The sequence below is a fragment of the Triturus cristatus genome, chromosome 9 (assembly GCF_964204655.1).
Source record: "Triturus cristatus chromosome 9, aTriCri1.1, whole genome shotgun sequence".
Taxonomy (NCBI): Eukaryota; Metazoa; Chordata; class Amphibia; order Caudata; family Salamandridae; genus Triturus; species Triturus cristatus.
This window is the reverse complement of record NC_140592.1, coordinates 34815444-34829930: the sequence shown is the minus strand read 5'-3', so window position 1 is coordinate 34829930 and position 14487 is coordinate 34815444. Positions and strand designations below refer to the sequence as shown.

The 14487-nt window shown below is 43.7% G+C and overlaps 1 protein-coding gene across 2 annotated transcripts in view; it reads right to left on the bottom strand.

Annotated features, from left to right (window-relative positions):
* The window catches only part of LOC146797320 (laminin subunit beta-2-like), a 342744-nt gene that overhangs the window by 218930 nt on the left and 109327 nt on the right, over nt 1–14487 (bottom strand). For both annotated transcript variants that reach the window (XM_085624322.1, XM_085624321.1), the window contains exon 4: nt 9217–9352. In XM_085624322.1, the coding sequence (XP_085480448.1) occupies nt 9217–9352 (136 nt within the window). The remainder of the gene's footprint in view (nt 1–9216; nt 9353–14487) is intronic.

Below are 14487 nucleotides of genomic sequence, written 5' to 3'. Positions count from 1 at the left end.
ACTACGTTCCTTGCCCTGATTTTGCCGCCTCTGAGGCCAGGGGTTGCAAGAGGCCAGCCAAGGGTTGCAGCTGCAACCCATGGCGACTCCTTAATGACGTCCATGGGAGAGCCAGTGCTGAGCCTCCCATCAGGTGTATAAAGTCCTGGTGCCCTAAATCGTTATCTACCCGACCACCACCACCAATCACCGCAGAACCTGCCAGAAGTGGGCAAGGTTTACCTTCACTGTGGTCGGAGGTACACATGCGAGGTGCCTCCTTCCAGCAGAGGAACCCACTTATCAGAAAATCAGCAGCTTAGATTCTTAAAGGCTGTGGACACGACAGAGCTGGTGGGGGGTGGGTGGGGGTAAGTACAGTGCACAGTTGGAAATTAAGCAAAGTCTTCCTGTAAAGACAGACATGAAAGGTGTGGAGCACGTCCGCCTGGTACCTTACTTACCAAGTTCCGGATTCAACTCTTCTCAACACAGAGCTGGGCACAGCTAAAATGTTGGTCTCAATGACAAAGAACGCGTCCAGGAGTTAGAATACTTCATCTTTTATTTGTGCTCAAATGATTGTGGTCAGATCAATGTGGCTAACAGCACTGTCTGCAATTGTGACATGAAGATCTCTCAACATTTCACCAGCCAAATACATTCTTCTACAACAAAGATGGCCGCTCTCTTCGCCGGACAGTCAGTGATTGGTGAGATGACCCTCAGGTCGACATTTCCGGCTCGCTGACGGACATCTGTGTTGACCTCTGCCCTCTCCTGGGGCTGCCCACCTCTCCAGCCAACTCGGGTCAACTGCAGTGCTAGGAAATGCCTTGTCTGCGGTTCAGATTCCCCTGCGGGTGTGAAATATTGCCTCCGGTGGGGGAAAGGGGGGATAGGACCACCGTAGGTAAATATGTCACCCACACTTCATCAGACTTTAGAATTGTGTAGTTGTCTACTTTGTGTTGATTACAGTTCAGCTTTCCTATTAGTTATAATCTACTGAATTCATACAACTCTTCCTTTGTGAAGATTTCAGATAGTTACACACAGATTGTTTCTGGTTCTGTGTGATACTGTTTGTGGTACAGTGTGATACTGTTTGTGGTACAGCGTGATACTGTTTGTGGTACAGTGTGATACTGTTTGTGGTACAGTGTGATACTGTTTGTGGTACAGTATGATACTGTTTGTGGTACAGCGTGATACTGCTTGTGGTACTGTGTGATACAGTTTGTGGTACAGTATGATAATGTTTGTGGTACAGCGTGATACTGCTTGTGGTACAGTGTGATACTGCTTGTGGTGCCTTGTGATACTGCTTGTGGTACCTTGTGATACTGCTTGTGGTACTGGGTCTGGGTGATACTGCTTGTGGCACCGTGTGATACTGTTTGTGGTACAGTATGATAATGTTTGTGGTACTGTGTGATACTGCTTGTGGTACAGCGCGATACTGCTTGTGGTACTGTGTGATACAGTTTGTGGTACAGTATGATAATGTTTGTGGTACCGTGTGATACTGCTTGTGGTAGAGTGTGAAACTGTTTGTGGTACCGTGTGATACTGCTTGTGGTACAGCATGATACTGCTTGTGGTACACCGTGATATTGCTTGTGGTACAGCGTGATACTGCTTGTGGTACAGCGTGATACTGCTTGTGGTAGAGTGTGATACTGTTTGTGGTACCGTGTGATACTGCTTGTGGTACAGCGTGATACTGCTTGTGGTAGAGTGTGATACTGCTTGTGGTACAGTGTGATACTGTTTGTGGTACCAAGTGATACGGCTTGTGGTACAGCGTGATACTGCTTGTGGTAGAGTGTGATACTGCTTGTGGTAGAGCGTGATACTGCTTGTGGTACAGCGTGATACTGCTTGTGGTAGAGTGTGATACTGCTTGTGGTACAGTGTGATACTGCTTGTGGTACAGTGTGATACTGTTTGTGGTACAGTGTGATATTGTTTGTGGTAAAGTGTGATACTGCTTGTGGTAGAGTGTGATACTGTTTGTGGTACCGTGTGATACGGCTTGTGGTACAGTGTGATACTGCTTGTGGTACAGCGTGATACTGCTTGTGGTAGAGTGTGATACTGCTTGTGGTACAGCGTGATACTGCTTGTGGTACAGCGTGATACTGCTTGTGGTACAGCGTGATACTGCTTGCGGTAGAGTGTGATACTGTTTATGGCACCGTGTGATACTGTTTGTGGTACAGCGTGATACTGCTTGCGGTACAGCGTGATACTGCTTGTGGTAGAGTGTGATACTGCTTGTGGTACAGTGTGATACTGCTTGTGGTACAGTGTGATTCTGTTTGTGGTACAGTGTGATATTGTTTGTGGTACAGTGTGATACTGCTTGTGGTGCCTTGTGATACTGCTAGTGGTACAGTGTGATACTGCTTGTGGTACTGGGTCTGGGTGATACTGCTTGTGGCACCGTGTGATACTGTTTGTGGTACAGTACGATAATGTTTGTGGTACCGTGTGATACTGCTTGTTGTACAGCGTGATACTGATGTGGTACTGTGTGATACTGTTTGTGGTACAGTATGATAATGTTTGTGGTACCGTGTTATACTGCTTGTGGTACAGCGTGATACTGCTTGTGGTAGAGTGTGCTACTGCTTGTGGTACAGTGTGATACTGCTTGTGGTACAGTGTGATACTGCTTGTGGTACAGTGTGATACTGTTTGTGGTACAGTGTGATACTGCTTGTGGTGCCTTGTGATACTGCTTATGCTACAGTGTGATACTGCTTGTGGTGCCTTGTGATACTGCTTATGTTACAGTGTGATACTGCTTGTGGTACAGTGTGATACTGCTTGTGGTACTGGGTCTGGGTGATACTGCTTGTGGCACCGTGTGATACTGTTGGTGGTACAGTATGATAATGTTTGTGGTACCGTGTGATACTGCTTGTGGTACAGCGTGATACTGCTTGTGGTACCGTATGATACTGTTCATGGTACAGTATGATAATGTTTGTGGTACCGTGTGATACTGTTTGTGGTACAGTGTGATACTGTTTGTGGTACAGTATGATAATATTTGTGGTACCGTGTGATATTGCTTGTGGTACAGCGTGATACTGCTTGTGGTACAGCGTGATACTGCTTGTGGTAGAGTGTGATACTGCTTGTGGTAGAGTGTGATACTGCTTGTGGTAGAATGTGATACTGCTTGTGGTACAGTGTGATACTGCATGTGGTACAGCGTGATACTGCTTGTGGCACTGGGTGATACAGTTTTTGGTACAGTGTGATGCTGTTTTTGGTACAGTGTGATACTGCTCGTGGTACCGTATGATGCTGCTCGTAGGACCGTGTGATACTGCTCGTGGTACGGTGTGATGCTGTTTGTGGTACCGTCTGATACCGATCGTGGTACCGTATGATACTGCTCATAGTACTGTGTGATAATGCTTGTGGCACCGTGTGATACTGCTTATGGTACAGTGTTATACTGTTTGTGGTACTATGCGATACGACTTTTGGTACTGTGCATACTATCTGTGGTACAGATACTGTTTGTGGTACCTTGTGATACTGCTCGTGGTTCAGTGTGATAGTGCTTGTGGTACTGTGCGATACGGCTTGTGGTACTGTGCCTACTATGTGTGGTACAGTGTGATACTGTTTGTGGAACCTTGTGATACTGTTTGTGGTACCGTGTGATACTGCTTGTGGTACAGCGTGATACTGCTTGTTGTAGAGTGTGATACTGTTTGTGGTACCGTGTTATACTGCTTGTGGTACAGCGTGATACTGCTTGTGGTAGAGTGTGATACTGCTTGTGGTACAGTGTGATACTGCTTGTGGTACAGTGTGATACTGTTTGTGGTACAGTGTGATATTGTTTGTGGTACAGTGTGATACTGCTTGTGGTGCCTTGTGATACTGCTTATGCTACAGTGTGATACTGCTTGTGGTGCCTTTTGATACTGCTTATGTTACAGTGTGATACTGCTTGTGGTACAGTGTGATACTGCTTGTGGTACTGGGTCTGGGTGATACTGCTTGTGGCACCGTGTGATACTGTTTGTGGTACAGTATGATAATGTTTGTGGTACCGTGTGATACTGCTTGTGGTACAGCGTGATACTGCTTGTGGTACCGTGTGATACTGTTCGTGGTACAGTATGATAATGTTTGTGGTACCGTGTGATACTGTTTGTGGTACAGTGTGATACTGTTTGTGGTACAGTATGATAATGTTTGTGGTACCGTGTGATACTGCTTGTGGTACAGCGTGATACTGCTTGTGGTACCGTGTGATACTGTTTGTGGTACAGTATGATAATGTTTGTGGTACCGTGTGATACTGCTAGTGGTAGAGTGCGATACTGTTTGTGGTACCGTGTGATACTGCTTTCTGTACAGTGTGATAATTTGTGGTATTGTGTGATACTGCTTGTGGTACAGTGTTTGATACTGCTTGTAGTGCAGTGTGATACTGTTTAGGTTATAGTGTGATTCTGTTTGTGGTACATTGTGATAATTTATGGTATTGTGTGATACTGTTTGTGTGCGTGTGATACTGTTTGTGGTACAGTGTGTGATACTGCTTGTAGTACAGTGTCATACTGCTTGTCGTACAGAGTGATACTGTTTATGTTACAGTATGACATAAAAATGGTGTAAAAACATTAAGCAAATAATAAAATTCTTCCTACAGAATGTCTTACTTCAAAGGATATCTCAGACGGATCGTGTGTTATCACCGTGTGTACATGTTCCGTGTGCGCTTCTGCACAGAGACAAGCCAGGAGGAGGGCCGCGGGTCGCCCTCCTCGGGCTCACGTGTGGTCGTTGCTGGACAGGCGTCCTGGGGGGGCGGGGGCGGTATCATGTAGCGGAAGTGACCCACAGCGAGGGCGAGGGTGGACTAGAATAGAACCCGCCACGAGCTGCTGTAAAGGTCATGGGAAGGAAACGGGAGCGGAGAGGATGTGAGAGCGCCGAGTGCCAAGAGGCGGGCGCCAAGGCGCAGTGGCTGTGTGGCGGGGCCGTGGCAGGGACAAGAATGTGCTTTAAATATATAGTGAGTGCGACTATACCATAACCTAAAGGTCAGCCTCGGAGCGACAATCACACGATTGTCTAGACATATGGCACGTGAAGATGTAACATATATAGAACACATAACGGGCGGGCGGGTGTTATATTCTTGTAACACGCAGGAGAGGGTCATCTCCCTACAAAGACGGCCCTGACATCAGGCTTCTGACCTCAGAGCTTGGTTGAGCAGAAGACGTCACCGTCGCCTGTGAGTGCAGGTGGCTAGTGACGTCACGCTGTCCGGCCGGGCACAGCGACACACACAGCAGCCTCCTTCTAGAAGCGTCACAAACTAAACTTACACTCTGAGTAAGTTTACAGCTTCGAGTATGTTTAATTCTTTTTAGTACTCACAATCTGCATTTTGTAGTAATTTAGCGCCTGATCCACAAAGGTAACAGTACATTTTTGAGTAAGTTTACGTATTTTTTGGTATTCACAAACGACAAGTTTATAGTACGTTTTCGACTGCGTAGACTCTGCAGTCGGAACGGATAACGCCGCACATAAAAAGAGAGTCCTGTCCTATCTATGTATGTGCGGAGTCCTTCACCCTGACTGCGGAGCTCCCGCAGTCGAAAATTTACGATTAACTCAGATTGTGGATACAATAAAAGAGAAAACTTACACAGTGGTGTAAGTTTACCTTTGTAAATGAGGCCCTGGGGGTACATTTATTTTTAAAAATAGTGCGACGCACAACAGCAGCCACAGCTGTTCACGGGGCAGAGAGCATCGCAGAGCCACACGCCTACGAAGATATAGTGCTACTGCTGTCTTCTCGGCGCTGTCGGATAAACGCACTGCGTAGCACCGTGCACAAAGCTTTGCACAATAGCCCACAGGTGTGTGCGATCTCTAGCATGGGGTTTGTATTAGAAGGGTACCTTTCCAGTACAGAATCCTACGCTTAGGCTAACTTTAAAACTTTTCACCAATTGGACGTGTGCGGTACAGTGCAGCACGGATGCAATGTGCGAAAGGTTACAAGAAATGAAAAAGCGTTACCTACTTAGCACCGGGGAGAGTGTAACTTGCGTAATTTGCTGTAGTGTAATTACACAAATTTATAGCAAAATAAAGAGGAATTACGCGGAGAGCATGGCCCAGCGCTTAGCACTATTTGCACAAAATGCCCCCTCGCATTCAAAATAGACCAGCGGAGTCATTTTGCGCTAAGAAAATAGCACTGAATGCCACGGATCGTGAGCAGCAGCAGCCGGCGGCCGCTCGCGCTCGCTTCCTGTTTCTTGCAGGTGGTATTTTTGGACCAGATTGGTCTGAATTAGACAAGTAAGTAAATAAGTCAGTAAAGTCTTATAAAGCGCACAAATGCCGAGGCGTCTTGGCGCTGAGAGGGCAAGAAGGTACGAAAACTCAGGAAGGTCTCGGTCATTGATTACAAGGGAAGAGCCAGGTCTTGATCTGTCTCCTGAACTGAGATCTGGAAGAGCCTGATGTTTAAAGGAAGTTCATTCATTCCAGAGGCGCAATCGCGTAATTTTTAGTAATTTCCTGTCACAAGACTTAAGCAAAGTAACCATAATTCCTTCAATTACTCCAGAGTAATTAAACATTTCTTCCAGGCCCATTTAGCACCTGCCTCTGGAGATGTGATTTTTTCGCTCAAAGCCTTATCTAGGAATTACAGTTGTCAGGGCTTTGCGTCAAAAACCCCGGGTGGTAGCGTGGGAATGCTCATGTACCTTCCAAAGGATGCCCCCTTGACGTAAAGTACCAGAACACGCTATTTCTGTTACCCTAAGGACTACTTTCCAGTGCAAAAACACTTTTGGTCAGGAAAGTAAATACTTTATATGCACTTTTCACGCTGGTGGAGAAATAGTTGATAAATCAGCCTGTCGAAGTAAGGCGACTCGCAGGCTGTCCTCTGACATGTGCCCCAAGCCATCGGTTTACATTTATTTACCTTGTGACACTTGAATGACATGAGTTTTTCATTGAATTTCTGTTTTTTCCCCAACTTATTCACCCACCTCTTCCACTGAACACAGCTTTTGGCCGTGCTCAGCCGAGGGTTGCCCACAGAACCTGTTCGTAAGTTCCTTATATTCTTGTAGGCCAGTCAGACCCCACATTCACACCTTACTCTTCACTAAAATGGTTGTTCATTGAAACACAAGCAGACATTATCAAAGAAGGAAACATTTGGGAAAACATATCATGACTCCATCGAACAAATGGACATCCAGGGTATCCATCAAAGAGACAAAGGAATCTAAAACCCAACCAGACATAACTAGAAAGAAACCTTCTGAAAAACCCTCCCAGGTATCATCAATCGAAGACAAATTATGGATTCTAAAACCCAACCAGACATAACCAGAAAGAAACCTTCCGGAAAACCCTCCCAGGTATCATCAATCGAAGACAAATTATGGATTCTAAAACTCAACCAGACATAACCAGAAAGAAGCCTTCTGAAAAACCCACCCAGGTATCATCAATCGAAGACAAATTATGGCTTCTAAAACCCAACCAGACATAACCAGAAAGAAACCTTCTGAAAAACCCACCCAGGTATCATCAATCGAAGACAAATTATGGCTTCTAAAACCCAACCAGACATAACCAGAAAGAAACCTTCGGGAAAACCCTCCCAGGTATCATCAATCGAAGACAAATTATGGCTTCTAAAACCCAACCAGACATAACCAGAAAGAAACCTTCGGGAAAACCCTCCCAGGTATCATCAATCGAAGACAAATTATGGCTTCTAAAACCCAACCAGACATAACCAGAAAGAAACCTTCGGGAAAACCCTCCCAGGTATCATCAATCGAAGACAAATTATGGCTTCTAAAACCCAACCAGACATAACCAGAAAGAAACCTTCGGGAAAACCCTCCCAGGTATCATCAATCGAAGACAAATTATGGCTTCTAAAACCCAACCAGACATAACCAGAAAGAAACCTTCGGGAAAACCCTCCCAGGTATCATCAATCGAAGACAAATTATGGCTTCTAAAACCCAACCAGACATAACCAGAAAGAAACCTTCGGGAAAACCCTCCCAGGTATCATCAATCGAAGACAAATTATGGCTTCTAAAACCCAACCAGACATAACCAGAAAGAAACCTTCGGGAAAACCCTCCCAGGTATCATCAATCGAAGACAAATTATGGCTTCTAAAACCCAACCAGACATAACCAGAAAGAAACCTTCTGAAAAACCCACCCAGGTATCATCAATCGAAGACAAATTATGGCTTCTAAAACCCAACCAGACATAACCAGAAAGAAACCTTCGGGAAAACCCTCCCAGGTATCATCAATCGAAGACAAATTATGGCTTCTAAAACCCAACCAGACATAACCAGAAAGAAACCTTCGGGAAAACCCTCCCAGGTATCATCAATCGAAGACAAATTATGGCTTCTAAAACCCAACCAGACATAACCAGAAAGAAACCTTCGGGAAAACCCTCCCAGGTATCATCAATCGAAGACAAATTATGGCTTCTAAAACCCAACCAGACATAACCAGAAAGAAACCTTCGGGAAAACCCTCCCAGGTATCAGCAATCGAAGACAAATTATGGCTTCTAAAACCCAACCAGACATAACCAGAAAGAAACCTTCTGAAAAACCCTCCCAGGTATCATCAATCGAAGACAAATGATAGAATCTAAAACCCAACCAGAGGTCATCCAACAATGGTGATATTAGAGAATCTAAAGCCCAACAGACATCATCAAACAAGGGAGATTTTTTATTCAAAACCAAATCTGATATCATCAAAGGGACATTCTGAAATCTAAATTCAAAGAAGGCACAATTTGAGAAAATCGAATTCTGAAATCATAATCCCTACCTGACATCATTAAAGAAAGGGACATACCCGAATCTAAAATCTAACCAGAAACCATCAAACAAAGGACCATTCTGGAATCAAAGCTCAAGCAAATGTCATTAAAAAGAAGGATATTGACGAGTCCAAAATCCAATTAGACATCAGTAAACTATGGCGAATTCTGGGGCAAAAATCCCAACTAAACATCATGAAAGAAAGTCCCTTCATTTAATCTAAAACTAATCAGACATCCTGGAAAATGGGACACTGGGATTCTTGTTTATAATCCTTCATATGCAGGATTGAGTGTAAGAGACCTCTTTTAATGCAGATGGAGCGCGCCATCCCTTACCGTTCTCTGATTGCCACCAGGCCTTCTTGCGTTGCGGCGCAAAGGTGGTAATAACATTTTCGATGCGATGGCTGATGGGGTTGTAAAGTGGGTCGTACGGTCTTCTTGAATCGCACACAAAGCACTTCTTGTCTTCCTAGAATGGAAGGAGAGATCAACAAAATATGAAATACCCAAATATAGATGATGTCACTCACTTCTCACCCATGACCCTTTGTCTTAGAATTGGACCGATGAAGGTTAAGGAAGGCTTTGTGCACCGTGTGGTACAGAGTGGAATGCCAGCCATGAGACTCTAGGCAAATAGAATTACAATACAGTTCAAAACAGTTGTCTATTCGCCCTTGGTAAATATAATGTCATATGGCAAAGTCTGGGATGATGGAACTGGCTTTGTTCTGCATCTCATTAATTAGTCATTATGGGTGTTGTGGGATAGAACCACACTTACTTAAGTGTTAGGCTTGCCTGATGGACTTGTTATAAGAAAAAGGGTCATAATAAAAAGTACATTTTGTAATGGAGGTAGTCCAGTAATGTAGGTAGTGGCGAATACAACTAAGGAGGGTAATGAAATGGGCAAAATAAAGCGTGTGATATTGTAATGCAGGAGTATGACATAGCAGGGGTGGAATCAAGTAGATGGAATTATAAGAGTGGAATGGAACAAAAGTGGTGCAAATCAACAAGTATTACTATAAAGCATCAGCTATATTAAAGTGGGTGCTATCATGACAATAGTCATCCTCACCATCCTTGGTGTCACATTTAACTAGGTATGCGGTTACCCGTACTTTGCCTTAGTGTTTCTTTCCACTCATGTTAGAAAAATCACAAATACGAACATGTCCTCCTTAAAGTGGATTATGACTGGGCCCCTAATAGCCTTTAATCAATACCCTTTTGTACAAAAACCCCAATGATGGCCCACAGGGCCTACCCAGATACTGAGCAGTCCCGAATCTCCTAAATCCCAGCAAAGTCTAGTAAGGCAAGTTTCAAGGCAGGAGCATGTTGGACAAACCAATCTTCAGAAGAACCCCCAATCGGGCATCAGATCGGTGAAAAGAATAGAGGCCATCTGAGCAAACATCTGCGATGCGTGAATGTGGGTGGATTAGCACAAATGGTCCTTCATTTAATCACCTTACAATACTCAGAACTTCAACAAACCAATAAACAGAATCCAAGAAGGACAGGAATTTTTTATCTCATCAAAGGATTGTTCACTGTGCCCTGTGCATCCCGTGGGTTGCTTCAAAGTATGGCTCAAGGCACTAGAAGAACACTGTGATTGAAATGACTCACTCCCCAAGAATTGAAGACAATAAATACGGGTTGTGTGCCCTGGAATGGACCAAACCCGTGGTCTAGTGTAGCATATCACAGAATTCCTCCCTCTCACCTCTGTTGGTCAATATTGACTTAAGGCAGTAGACCAAAGTGATTAAACCATGCCTGCTTCAATTTGAGATGTACATCGAAGTTAGCCAAATTCACATATTGGTCATTCCCAAAGTGTAATGACCATATTTACGCATGGATGAAGGGGGACTTTCTATGCCTAAATGGTACCCAGATCGAGATATTGATGCTGGGAGAGCAACAGCCCTGGAGACAGTCCCGCGTCAACACAAACAGAGCAAACCTGTCTATGATTATGAAACCAGACTCCAGTTCTGCTCCCAAATAATTGACGTGGTCATCGGTACGAACTGTAATCTCACCATGGTCAGTGCGATGCGTTGAACTTATGAACTGATGAGAGCCCTCTAAAGATGTGCTTGGAGTCCACCAACATTCCCAATAAACTCGCAGAATTCCACAAAGAAACCAAAATCAAGCAGCCAGTCTTGGTCTGTGTCTGAGAAAATGTGATCCGCAAAGCGTGCTGCTTCACTGACTCCAAGCTCAGCCAGGAACACAACTCAACACAACACAACTCAAGGTTCTCTGCACGGTGCACAAAGTCCACCCAAGCATGGCACCAGATGACTTGCAAACACCAGTCCCCACAACATGCAACCAGAAGCTCTGCTTGGTAACCGTTCTCTCAATGTACCAATCGCAATATAGGTGGCATAAGCATGGGAGCATGCTCCTTGAGGCATAAGGACAAAGTCTCTTTAATCCTCTACATCTTAATCCGATGGCAGCATCCAACCACATGAACTCCAGAAAACTCCTGAAAACTCACTTGATCAGAAAAGCTATTGAATCTGTTCACCATCTTAAGGCAGTGAACGGGGCACCCCCTGAGGCCCTCAACTGATGGTGCAAACAAGACTTCCAGGTCTAAGCTGAAGCACAACCGCAAAAATGAGCACGACCCTGCGGCCTGTCTCCATATCAAGGATCTCCCTTCTTTAGCACATACGACCCTGTGATCTATGGAAGAAACGCTCAGCGGTAACCCTGCACGCAGTACCATGTAACTCATCGCTTTCAAGTGGTCGTACAGTGTTTGGACAAAATATCGTTTTTAATAAGTTTATGTCAAAATACATATATATTATCTACTGGCGGTCGCCATTAGATAGTTATAGTTACAACCTAGTTTCCATAGGAAATCTCAAAATTCTATTTTGAATAACTTTGGCGCCGGTTGACGAATCCTCGCGAAATTTTCAAAACAAATGGGGTGCTCTGTTCAGCTCCTACCCTGAAAGTCTCGGGGTGATTCGTCAAGCGGGGGCCGAGATAAAGGGGGAGTCCCAAAACGCGTTTTCCCCATGCATTTTTCCATAGGACCTTTAGTCGCAGCTACAGCCCGAACGGCTGAACAGAATTACGTGAAATTTGGCAGAGAGGTAGCCATAAGGTCAAGGAAGTGCCTTTTGCAGGTCTGGTGTAAATCTGTTCAGTATTTCCTGAGAAAATAGCATTTAAAAGCATATCAATATCTGTACGCGCGCACCGTGCGCGCACTGTGCGCGCACCCTGCCGTGCGCGAGCGCAATTCTGATTGGTTGTTAGATGTCGGTAAACATTCGAATCGGTCGAAACCAGGAAGTGTCGACCGCCATTTTGTCTCTCGCAGTCTGAGGGGGTGAAAAAAAAAGGTGGAGAACGTGAAAAGGGGGCAGAGTGGACAATTCCTGACCCCCTAGCCTTGGTCAGGGGGTCACAGAAGGACCCCCAAGGGAGAAAAAAACACATTTTTTGGGGGGAAAAAATCGCGAGGTGCGCGGCACGCACTGCGAACCGTGCGCGCACGATGCGCGCACGGTGACAAACCTGAAAAAAAAAAAGTATAAATACATAACTTAGCATTTAAAAAACCGTACAAATTCACTGAAAAAACCATAGGTTTCACACACGTTATAGTTACGAATTAGCATTTAAAAAACCTTGCAAATTCACTTAAAAAAACATAGGTTTCACACATGTTATAGTTAGCTGGACATTTCACTCGTATAAAACCAATGAAATTCCCCCGTTATAGTTAGTGCAGGCAACTATAACTCACGCGACGGCAATCCTCTGCTGATGACGTCAGATATTACATCACTGATGACATATGTGTCTTTATGAAAAATAAATATTTGTAATATATGTATAGCTAAAGATTAATGGAAGAAGACATGGGTAAATAAGTGTCTAAATACAGTGATGTAATATCTGACGTCATCAGCAGAGGATTGCGGTCGCGTGAGTTATAGTTGCCTGCACTAACTATAACGGGGGAATTTCATTGTTTTTTTACGAGTGAAATGTCCAGCTAACTATAACATGTGTGAAACCTATGGTTTTTTAAGTGAATATATATATATATATATATATATTATCTGCTGGCGGTCGCCAGTAGATAGTTATAGTTAGGACCGTGTTTCCATAGGAAATCTCAAAATTCTATTTTGAATAACTTTGGCGCCGGTTGACGAATGTTCGCGAAATTTTCAAAACTAATGGGGCGCTCCGCTCAGCTCCTACCCTGAAAGTCTCGGGGGGATTTGTCAAGCGGGGGCCGAGAAAAAAGGGGGGTCCCAAAACGCGTTTTCCCCATGCATTTTCCCATAGGACCTTTAGTCGAAGGTACAGCCCGAACGGCTGAACAGAATTACTTGAAATTTGGCAGAGAGGTAGTCCTCAGGTCAGGGATGTGCCTTTTGCATATATGGAGTCAATCTGTTCAGTAGTTCCTGAGAAAATTGCAGTTAAAAGCACATACATATCTATAGCTGCGCACCGTGCGCGTACCCTAACGTGCGCGAGCGTAATTCTGATTGGTTGTTACATGTCAGTCAACGTTCGAATCGGTCGAAATCAGGAAGTGTCAGCCGCCATTTTGTTTGTTTTCAGCGCGAGAGTGGAAAAGGAAGGTGTCGAACGTGAAAAGGGGGCAGGGTAGAGAGTTCCTGACCCCCTAGCCTTTGTCAGGGGGTCCCTGAAGGACCCCGAAGGCAGAAAAAAAAACTTACATTTTTTTTTTAAATCACGGGGGTGCGCGCCAAAAACCATAAAAAAATGTTTTTAATACATAGTTTTTTGAAATATAAATATATATAAAAAAATAAAAATACATACATAACTTAGCATTTAAAAAACCGTACAAATTCACTGAAAAAAACATAGGTTTCACACACGTTATAGTTTGGAATTAGCATTTAAAAAACCTTGCAAATTCACTTAAATAACCATAGGTTTCACACATGTTATAGTTAGGTGGATAATTCACTCGTAAAAAACCAATGAAATTCCACCGCTATAGTTAGTTCAGATAACTATAACTCGTGCGCCCGCAATCCTCTGCTCATGACGTCACATATTACATCACTCATGACATGGTCAGTGGCATCACTCTTGACATCACTGATGACATCATCCTTGTGATAGAGTGGCGGTCGCGCGAGTTATAGTTATCTGAACTAACTATAACGGTGGAATTTCATTGGTTTTTTACGAGTGAAATATCCACCTAACTATAACATGTGTGAAACCTATGGTTTTTTAAGTGAATTTGCAAGGTTTTTTAAATGCTAATTCCTAACTATAACGTGTGTGAAACCTATTGTTTTTTCAGTGAATATATATATATATATATATATATATCAACTTGATGTATTATTATTGTTTAAATGTTATACATTTTAAAAAAATATAACGTCATTTTAAGTGATTTTGATTTTTTAAAATACATTTTTTATAGTAATTTATAGTGTAGTAGCGGGTTGTTGGGTTTGTAGGGGGTAGGTTGGGAAGTTAATTAGGTAATAATTTGTTATGAATTATGTAACACATTTTATTTAATTATATGATGATATTTATTAT